The sequence below is a fragment of the Wyeomyia smithii genome, chromosome 2, assembly GCF_029784165.1.
Source record: "Wyeomyia smithii strain HCP4-BCI-WySm-NY-G18 chromosome 2, ASM2978416v1, whole genome shotgun sequence".
NCBI lineage: Eukaryota > Metazoa > Arthropoda > Insecta > Diptera > Culicidae > Wyeomyia > Wyeomyia smithii.
Window position 1 is genome coordinate 222680822 of NC_073695.1, and position 10899 is coordinate 222691720.

At 39.2% G+C, this 10899-nt stretch overlaps 2 protein-coding genes across 2 annotated transcripts; one reads left to right on the forward strand and one right to left on the reverse strand.

The window, feature by feature from the left end:
- The first annotated feature begins 4898 nt into the window (after positions 1 to 4898).
- LOC129722055 (UPF0488 protein CG14286) lies at positions 4899 to 5836 on the forward strand. The gene is made up of 2 exons (XM_055675266.1): positions 4899 to 5277; positions 5335 to 5836. Exons 1-2 carry the CDS (start codon positions 5049 to 5051, stop codon positions 5724 to 5726), a joined length of 621 nt encoding a protein of 206 aa, XP_055531241.1. The 5' UTR covers positions 4899 to 5048; the 3' UTR covers positions 5727 to 5836.
- LOC129722056 (28 kDa heat- and acid-stable phosphoprotein-like) lies at positions 5826 to 7028 on the reverse strand. Its single transcript, XM_055675267.1, has 4 exons — positions 6792 to 7028; positions 6633 to 6723; positions 6203 to 6567; positions 5826 to 6147 (listed from the first exon to the last, which is right to left on the reverse strand). Exons 1-4 carry the CDS (start codon positions 6799 to 6801, stop codon positions 6119 to 6121), a joined length of 495 nt encoding a protein of 164 aa, XP_055531242.1. The 5' UTR covers positions 6802 to 7028; the 3' UTR covers positions 5826 to 6118.
- Between the last annotated feature and the right edge of the window lie 3871 nt (positions 7029 to 10899).

The following is a 10899-nucleotide window of genomic DNA, read 5'->3' on the forward strand; positions in this document are numbered from 1 at the left end:
TGACAAGCTGGCATTTACGATTTCCACACGTTCGAACGTGTTTTTCAGACCGTCCCAAACATCCTTCGCTCTGCGCTTGTTCTTGACGTACTCAAACTGGTCTTCCGCGATTCGGTGTATGAGCAAGTTCTTGCACTTCCGGTCTCTGGTCATAGGTTCCCGAGTGTCTGCTCTTTCCCCGTTTTGAAATCCGAAGTCATTTGGTAGTTCCCTCGCATACTCCTCGTCCTCAATGGTTTTCTCCAGACAGTCCAACAATACCTTTCCCTCCATCATAACCTCGTTCCGGCACTTCAAATTGTCGAAGTTGTTTCCGTTGAACAGCCAGAGTTTTCCTTTGCTCATTTCAGAAGCACATTTCCGTTTGCTTCAGGTGAAAAAAAAAACTTCTAGATCTTCAATCTTCTTTTGAGCTGGACCATTAACAGGCAGAAGCTTATGTGGTGACCGGGGGTGGACACGGTAGTAGTGTCATCCGACACTCCTTCGCCATCGTCTATCACCGTCCGAGCGAGGCGGCCGTAGAATGCTGGCCGCTTTATTTTCGGTTTTCTCTCCGCAGCCGCAACCTTCATGAGCGGTCTGTTTGTAGCACGGAATAGAAAACCATTCAGTTCTAATGCCTCCTCTTCCTGAAGATGACCTTCCACAGCTGGCCGATTCGCCCGTGGTAGTCTTCCTGGTACTCCGCTCCACGTAGTTGTCGTCTCCAACGTATAGTCGCCGTTCGAAGACTTCAAGACTTTTAACTGCAACGCTCAGAGCCGGATTTAAGGGGGGCCAAGAGGGCCCGGGCCCCCACATTTTTGGGCCCCCACAAAACGAGAAAAAGTTCTATTCTCTATCAAAAATGAGATTCAATCAAAAGTTCAATTTACAGCAAGAAAATTTGAACAGACCATTTCAATTTGAAACTTTTCTTCAGTGTTATTTTTTCGCGAGCGCCAATATCACAACTACATCCAAGATCCTTCGATTCTCTTGGAATGACACACATTAACACACCATTTGAATCGAACCAGCGCGCATGGGAGATCAAGCAGGAAAGAAAATACATAATCCACAAGTTTTTTTAATGCATTGCTGTTGATTCCGACAATAAGTTTACTTGTCCGAATCAGGGATACCAGATTTGCGTTGTAAAATGCAAATGTTCAGAGTCCGTGTGCAGATTTTATTGACCTGCAGATGTGTGTAGTTTTTTTCCTAGTTTCTGTAGATTATTGCCAGCGTAGCCTTATATTTGCGCAGTCTTGCTCGAATTGTGTGCAAATTTTTGCCTGCGGCTCGCATTTTTTTTCAAATTGCGGCAGGTTTTTTCAGATATCAAGAAAAAAATTCCGGATTTCGAGCAGTTGCATACATCTTTCGAAAACATCTGGCATCTCTGGTCCAAATCAGTTAGATCTGGCTATAAACAGTGAGCAAGAACCGAATTTATTATTACATTTATTCAAAATGAGCTGTCACCCCAAAACCTCGCGTATATCAACGTGGAGCTCAAAAAAGATGATTACATGAAGAAAAAAATCAAAAACTCGTTAGTGCCTTGCAAAAATTATTTTGTTTAAGGATTTATTTGAGCCTAATGATCTCGAACGCAACTGGAGAAAGGTCTTTTTCGAAGATGAAACCGATTGAAAATAGGTTGCGTACGACTATGAAGAGTGGAAGGCTGTCAAACTTAGCATTGTTAAGTTGAGAGTACAATATTCTGAAGGAGCTGAATGTTGATTATTCAATCAATAAGTTCTCTGCAAAAAAAAAATCTAGCAAATTTTTGGTAACTTTTTAATAACAAATAAATGTTTTTAACTCGCACGATAAAAAACCGGGTTTGTTTTATTTTGGGGCCCCCACTGAAAACTGGGCCCCGGGCCCCCACAATCGTAAATCCGGCTCTGGCAACGCTTTTTAACTGCAAGACCGATAACTGCAACAACTTTGCAGTTATCGGACCGCAATCCGTCAAATCTGATGTCAAAATCATATTTGACATTGAAATTGAAGAAACAGATCTCGCGTGGGGATTCTAAATGCATTCGAAAATGAAAATTGTTGAATCTCTAGAGACATTTCACAAGGACTCTTTCATTTCACTCGATTTCTTTTTTCGATTTCGTTTACTTGTTGTCTCTTCATTCAAGATGGGAGATTATAGATCTCCACTATTAACCAATGAAGCAAAATCTTCATGTTATATGGTTCACTTTACGTAATTATTATGAGATAGAAAAATATCCCTTGTGCATTGTTTGGCTAGCTTACACTACTCAGCGTTGTATTGCATAGTAAATCACAAACAATATTTTTTTGACCTAGCGTTAAATAGACCATTTTACGAACTGACAGGTGTCACGGATCCAGCTGACATTAATGTTGCTTTCTGTCAAAATTTCGTTCATGAATTGAGTTCAGCAGCGTCTCGTAAAATGGTCTATTGTAGTGATGAACTTTATCTTTGCCTACATATTGGTTATGTAAAGTAGTTACTAAACCGCAATAAATTATGATGCGGAAATATGAGTTTCAAATTGATCAACCGAAAAGCTTCCCAACAAACAATTTTGTTGGTCTACAGCTTAATAAGTTATTATTCAGTGGATTTCGGCTGAACTATACCTTAACAAGCCGTTATCCAACAAAATTGTTTGTTGGGTTGCCTATTTTAGTTTTCGGCTATTTTTTGCCACTATTCCATTATAAAAATACATATCGACATCATTGAAAACAAAAATGGTAGTGACGAACCCCCCTTTAATTTTTTGGTATGTGTCAAGTGTTGCAGTTATCGAACGGCATTCGATAACTGCAATGTAAACATGATGCAGTTATGGAACGACGACTGTATCTGTCAAACATCGTGTAACCAACATATTCGGCAACATGGCGTTTGTTTTGGTTTTCGTTCCTTTTTGTCATGAAATTATTCGATGTGAAATATTATAGAATTGGAACGTTTTTTGACGTAGAACTACGTTTTACTTTAGCATACCACACAGGGATGCAAACTGAAAAACTGGGACGAAATTTGTCCCTTTTCAAATGCTTATAGGTCTGTTGGTTTTCAACCGATTTTCTTCAGCAATCGATTCGAAAATTATACACGCATCTGCCCAAATGCAGAAAAATGTTGTTTGAATCTACGAACTATTGCACTATTGAAAATTGTCAAGCCTTGTTGAAATAAAAATAACGTCCTCTGATTGGTCGCTTGCTTCCTGTGTGTGTATGATATGGTAAGATGTGTGTATGGTATGATGATATAGTATGATGTGTGTGTGTGTGTATGATATGATATGATGGGTGTGTGTGTGTCTCTATGATATGATATGATGTGTATGCGTCTGTATGATATGGTATGATGTGTGTGTGTCTATGATACAAAACATTCTCCTAATAAGAAATACTAACATTCAACAAACAAATATGAAATGCAATAAGAGGTATGCTAAAGTGTGAAACAATATCGCACGCTTAGCCTCGGGGCTAATAGCGGTCTCGATCAACTAGATTAGTTGAGAGAATTCGTTATCGATATTGTTTTTGGCACATTTTGCATGTGTAGGATAAGTACAACGATACACCGTGCCCCAGTGCTGAGTCGAGAAAATTTCCAGCTCGAAAAGATCCTCGACTCGATCGGGAATCGAAACCGATATCACAACCGTGTAGGAGAGCTAGCCGACCGACATCGCTAACCACAGAGCCACGGGGACCACACTGTGTGTGCTGTGCAAGGTTTTTAACTCGGCACGTTCTGCTAACTGCTGAATCCGGTTCACGAAATTCACAACCCTTCATTAGTAGACATTATAACTCATTACCCAAGTAAAAATATTGGTTTTAGCAAAGTTCTATAGCGCTCAATACAGCCAAAAAAGCGCTATGAAACTTTGACAAAACCAGTTGTGTTACTAGAGTAATGAAACACTCAATGCATTTGTTAATAGTGTACGTAGTTCTACGTCATTTATGCGGCCGTGTCTTGGATACAACCTCCTACTTTTTATCAAAACTCGAAAAAACCGCGAAAAACTTTCATGAATGTGTTGTGTAGTGATTTTTTCTCCCATCATTGTTCATAGTTACAAACATCATGGACCAACAAACGTCATGGACCAGGGTTGATCTGCGATAACGCACACATATGTGAAATTTGACAGCAGTGAATCCCCTCTGGGTTCACCCCTCTTGTTACTATCAGATGTGGGGTGAGCTGGAAGTGTGTTTGTCTCTCTGTAAGCTGGTTGAGACACTTTGAATGGGAGAAAGAAGCAGTGTGGTGGAAGCATTTGCTACCCGCAGGCACATACTGGAAGGGAAGTGCGCGGTGAATTTTTTCTCCTCTCTTTCCACATACTAAAGAGAATGACAAGCATGGTTGTTTATCAATGTCTCGGTAAAATGGCTTCCAGAGTTCTGACATGCTGTACATTTTAGTGAACTCAAAAATTTGATATTTTACAGATATTTCCGCTGAAAAATTTTGCTGCATTTCGATAGAACGTTTTCAACGACTAAAAATACCAACATTTTAAGGTGGAAGGTGGAATTTTCAAATGCTGACCATTCGGTAAAAGTTATTGCGTGATTCGTGAAAACTTATCATCATGTTTGTTATGGTGACGAAAACATAAGATAGTATTTTCGTAGATAACGCATTAACTATTTTCAAGTCTAGTGGCACTGAAAATTCGTAGTCGACCACGTGTTGACCACGTGGTAGCTTCTACACACTACCACCTTAAATTATTTACATTAAGTCTCGATTAATTTTGTATACCACAAACTGAATGCTAAACTACAGCATTCATTTTCACCTAAATGAAGGCAACTATTACATGTTTGTTGAGTGTTTTCTTGGTAGAGTGTATGTACTAAAATCTCCAATCATGCTCTTGGCTGGACAATTTCAAATGTAAACACAAAAGATTATTTCGATGTTAATTTGTCCATCGAAGAAATTGTGAATAAATACAAAAAAGAATCCGGTTTTGTTTTTGTACAACGAGCTTTCATACATCAAATAGCATTTAAATAAAAAAATGCCTCCGCCAAGAGCTAGACTTCACAAGAATAGCGGTAAATTTAGCAACATACCCAAAAAACCTCCAAGTACTCATAGCAACTCCAGTGCCAATGGCACTGCGAGCGACAGTACGGGTGGATCTGGAACAGAATCCGACCGCCAGTTCGAACTGGAACTGTACTGGTGCATCCAGCAGCTTGAAAATACACTTGGTGCGCCACATATACGGGAAAATGCCAAGAAAGGTAAGCAACCCCGTCCGTTTACTAACCTTTTCAAAAACACCACAAAATGCTTTTCAGTGGAGGACACAAACAAACTGATCAACACACTTAAGTCTGCCAGCCAACCGTTAATCAAGAAACGCCAGATTATGCGAACCACCTTCGGTGACTATCGTAGTAAGATGGCAGAAGAAGAGAAAACGATGGCACTGAATCCGGAAAGTGTCCGGTTTGACGCACCGAGTGGGAAAATTAAGCATCATTTTGTTAAAAAGGCTGCAATTCTCAGTGAAGAAAAAGATTATCGGTTCAATTTCTCTAATATTAATCTGGACGATGCCGAGTCACACAGGGAAGATTCAACAGTAGTTCTAGTTAAAAGTGACTGTATGCAAGAGCGGAAAATGGGGCCTATCGAATTCACCGATAACTCTTTTAGGTTCAACTTTGCAATCGACGATCAAGCATAATAAACGTTTCGTTAGAAACTAAACCTAGCCATTTCTAGCAAGTAGATTTATTGAATACTTCGACTTTAGATAAAGTAATCATCTAATGAGAACAGTGAATTAATTCAAAATTTTATCGTTAGATTGCATTCGTACTTTATTTGCAACAATTTTGCAGTGTAGATAGACGACCAATTCGTTTCTAATCTTTTTTTTTTAACTAACCAATCGTAAAGAGATTTATTCCAAGCTGAAGGACCATTGCACCTTCCTGCAGGATCAAACAACCTGCTCAAAAAAAAATCGATACATGCCTGCTGTTATATCTATAAAACATTTGCTGCTACGGGCAGAACAAATATCCTAAACGAAAGTCGCTTGAACTGCGACTTTGTTTCGCTATTTTACAGTTTCTACGTGCTACCCTTGGGTACGTCTTTCGCTGAAAATAGAAATAATCATTTTCACAATGATTGTCGATTTCTCAAGTTAAGTACCTTTCTTCTCGGCATCACGACGGGCTGCTGCTTCCGCCCGATGTTGCTTAATAATAGCTAGTCGAGCCAAATCGGCTTTGGCCTGAGCCGTTTTACCTTCAGCGTGTCGCTTCATGTAGGCTGCATGTGCCTTCTGCTTTTCCAGCTGCTCCCGCTCTCGACGTGTCAGCTGAGGCTTATCATCTTCATCCACGTCGGCTGCCTTAACAAACGCTTTTTTCTGCACCCGATTTGGATTTCTAACGTCAATCACTGCACTTGCACCTTTTCTGTCGTCGTCTTCTGATTCCTCTTCGGAATCATCGCTTCCTTTGTCACTCTCGGCCTCTTCCTCAGATGAAGACTCCGCATGTGTCTCCCTCCATCTACAAACAAGCAAGATTTTGGCTGTAATGGCAATCGATACTCTTCAGGAGCAATAAACGCTTACTTTTTCTTCTGCTCTTCGTCCTTCCGTTCAGCTTCTAATTCTTCGGGGCTAGTGAAATGACGATTTCGTCCCTTGTGGTTTACGTACTTTCCTTAAAGATACGATTAGTAGGTCATACACAATTTGCAATTGGTTTAAAATGTGACTTTTCGAGCATACCTCTTGGCATGATGAAAACTTTCTTGAAACGGTTAGTGGTGTCTATCGATGGTGTTAATGATGAAACACTTCGTGCAAATCCACAAAACAAATAACGCTTGATTTGTATGATAAATATACTTCGAAGAACAAAGCCTGAAAAAGTTTCTATACGTTGCGCTAATAATTTGCCAAAACGCACAGAATTTATTAAGGAAGTGTCAAAACAGAATTGTACTAAAGTCAAGATTAATAGAGATTGTCACTAAAAAGGTGGGCAAAACTATAGTCACTCTATTTACCAGACTGGCGTAATGGAACTCGGATTTTTTATAACTCTCTCAACAGTTGTTTTCACTGTTTTTAATTTAGATTCAATATTAGTGTTCTTTTAAACTTTATTTTGCTATATGATATATATTTCTTACTAAGCATCATAAGTTCCCTACAACGATAGTTTTTGAATTCATTAAGGGGCCGTCACCATTCCACGTGAATACAAAACACGTGGTGATCGACCAAATACCCTCCTCCCCTCTGTGTCCGTGTGAACATTTTTTTTACGGAAAAGTGTGGGAAAACGTTTATATCTGTCGTTTTTTTGTGATTGAACAATGAAATTTCTGCAAAAGAATAATAATATTTCAAAATCAGCACAGAACCAGAAAAGCCAAAAATGAAAGGAATCCCAATAAAATTCAGCCTCAGAGAGCTTGATTGATTTCTTTTGAAGGGACTTTAACCCCAAACGGGCATTCGTCCCTCCTCAGAGAGCTAAGAATCATATCAATATAAGGGCATCCTTTTTTTTTTCCTGTATGGGCTTCCTCACTGCGACCAGAATCGTAGATCTATTGTGAAATATGCCCGGGTGTCTGCTGTATCCCGCACTTCTGTTAATAGCAACACCTCTATTGAGAAGTGGCATGCTTATTATTATTGTCCATCAGTGCTTGTGTGTAATGTGCTACTCTTCCTTACACGCTTACTGTTCTACTATACCGATACTGGTTCATCTTGCCAAATATCACCAATTATAATTCCCTGGAGAAGTTTCGTCGTGCGTCCTTCTGGCCAGTTTTATTGATAAGAGGGACTTATTTTTTGTTAAGAGGAAGTCACGCAAAGGTATTTGTAGATTTCAGCGTAAGGGAAGGGTAACTGGTGGGGAGCCTGAGAATAAACCCATGCTTAAGTCCTTTCTGACATCGGATGGCCTGATTCCACTAAGATTCAAACCCATGCCCATCCGCTTGACAAAGCGGACTCTGTAACCTTGCGGCTACGCAGCTTCCTCAAGGGCATCCTTAACAGTGCGCTTCTATACCCCGTTTGGCAGTGCTCTGTCATCACTTCATACCGTACCAGTCGCTGCTAAACGCGCTAGAGAAGTAGTAGCCGGTCCTCCGGGAAGCATCGCGCTCTCAAATTTGGCAGCCCAGTAACAGCGCTGCTAAAGGTTTATGCTGGATGAAACGTCAAACAGAGACGATAGCAACAACCGGTGTGAAAACGGGTGAGTGCGTGAAATAGCCGCGCTGTACACAGTCGCCATAACAAACTTAAATAGTAGCGCACTGTTAAGGATGCCCTAACAGGAAAAGGATAAAGCCGAACCAGTAAAGCAAATACCTTTAGAGTTCAGAAAAAAATGGAAGTAGTATAATCACAAATTATGTTTAAACATGCCAGAAAAGCAATACAATAAATTTCTAAATCCACTCTTAAATGCTTTAAGTAGCAAACTGACTAACATTTTGAACAGAAAGTACAAAACATATCACTTCGATATCAGGAAAATCCAAGAAAACAAGAAAACCGACCTTAAATTTACCTTACGTCAGAAAAAGGCCCAGAACTACAATAGAAATTTATCCTAAATTGATGTCAAAAGAAACGTCTCAAAAAAGTAAAAGTAAGTAAATGAATGCTACATATAACTATAAACATAAAGACCATTCGAATGAGCAAAGAAACGCGTTTAAAACCAGAAAAAAAAGCTAAAAGTTGATCTCAAGTAGGTATCTAAAAACCTAAAACATGAACTATAAACCAGAAAAAAACTCAAAATGCATGAAAACTAGAAAATTCAGCTTGAAACATCTGAAAACATTTCTTTCAAATAAAAGAGATAAATTCTAAATTCAGTTCGAAATGGTTGACAACCGTCTCTGAGGGCTAGAAAAACCAATTACAGAATAATGTTTTAAGAAGCAAAAAAAAATAAAATATGACCATTAATTGGCTAAAAATTCTTATTAAGTAAAAAAGAAACAGAATAGATAATCATCTAAAATTATGGTGAAAATTTCTTTAACATAAACATTCCAAACTAAATTAAAATGCTTAGAAACGCTCCTGGCATCCAGATTAAGAAAATAAAATTAAAAATAAAATTTAAAAAAATGATCTCAAGACCAATTTATTGATACTTTTGATCAAACCCGCCTTATCCCAATCTATCTCTTGTTGGTTACTCACTGTATGCAAAAACATCATATCAAGAAGACTGGCATCTCTAGATCGATCCCATACAAATGACAAGCGTCAAATCAAACAGCGCACTCCATCTGTTGAAGGTGGAAATGCTATGAAAGTGCTGGTAATTACATCGCTGCGAGGACAGAGTGTGCGTATGTGGTGGTCCAGCCTGTGCGTTCGGCTTGTATTCGCATCGCCAGCACACACACTAGCATGCGTCAGTTCCACTTTTACTCAAAAGACTGCGCTGCCAAAACTGTCACTCAATCTCAGACAGAATTCCCAGTCTTCTTGATATGATGTTTTTGTTGTATGTGTTGCTACACTGGATTCATTAGTTTTCTTCATTTCTACTGCTCTTCTTTGCTTTTTGAGCCGCACTTTAATTTTTCTTCGTGTTTGCCCGATATATACCGCGTCGCAGTCTTTACACGGTATTTTGTAAATTCCATCGTGTTCGTCTTGTGGAACTAAAACAAAAATCCGTCCGTATAATCAAAAACCATAAAACGTGCCTAACAACTCGTTCGGGGTATAGTCACGACCATGTGGGTTATCGTAAAACCATCTGGACTATAATCCGTTCATGGTTTTTGTTTATGCGGGCGTTTACTGTTCTCATCGCATAGAGTTCTCCGGGTGCGTTTGTATTAGTGCGATGTTTACGATTTATTTTTTGTTAGCTGTAAGAATTTTTTGTCACCTGTGAGAATTGTCATCTGAAAGAGAGCATAAAAAACTACCGAGTTCAGTGCTGATACAAGTCATTTTCCCCAGCAAAATTCTCCGAAAATTACAGCCAGTCATTGTCAATTTTCACTTCCAATGATCGCAGCAATCTTTCAGATACACTAGATTTTCGTCCTAGTAACGTGCTGTTATACTCAGGTGAAATAGATCGCGCGCATCGTTCACGGTTACGGAATAAAATTTGACGACAAATCCAACCAAATGATCTTCACTTCAAAGCGAAAAAGAAAAACAAACAGTCCACTCAACCAAAATGAACCTCACCGAAACACTTTTTCACTGACACTGACCGATGCCTTGACAATCTTCGTTAACTGATAAACTGATTTTGTTGTCTTGCTTCCATCGCATGAAATATAATGAGGTGTTTTGACAGTTCACTTCCATGCAAAAAGCGGGAAGGGAGAACTCTGAAAAGATTGTAAAATAATAACGTTTATGGATGCTTTTTTCCACTTTCACTCAAGAGTGTCAACAAATATCAACCCTGACCGAGTTTGATTCACACTCTCACAAATTTCAATATACAGTGTAAAGCGGGCCGTGTCGTAGTGTTTGTGTGTTTTCGCTTGGAGAACTCTATAGACTATCTCACCGAATCTCTTTAACCTCACTTTTCTGACAGTTAGTGGTAACTTTGTTTACGTTTTGGACTTTGTGCTTTTTTCTGATAGAGCAATCGTGCGCGAAGTGGAAATGCAGCTCAATTTATAATTGTTCTTAGTGTACTGGCACCTCACGTACAACATTTAAAGGACATTTTTGTCACAATTGAAAAGATTTGCTATAATTGAGAACCAAACTGCATCGCCCGGAGGTAAAAAAAGTTACCAGTACAGTCGTCGTTCGCTAACTTTAACATGTTTATATTGCAGTTATCGAATGCCGCTCGATAACT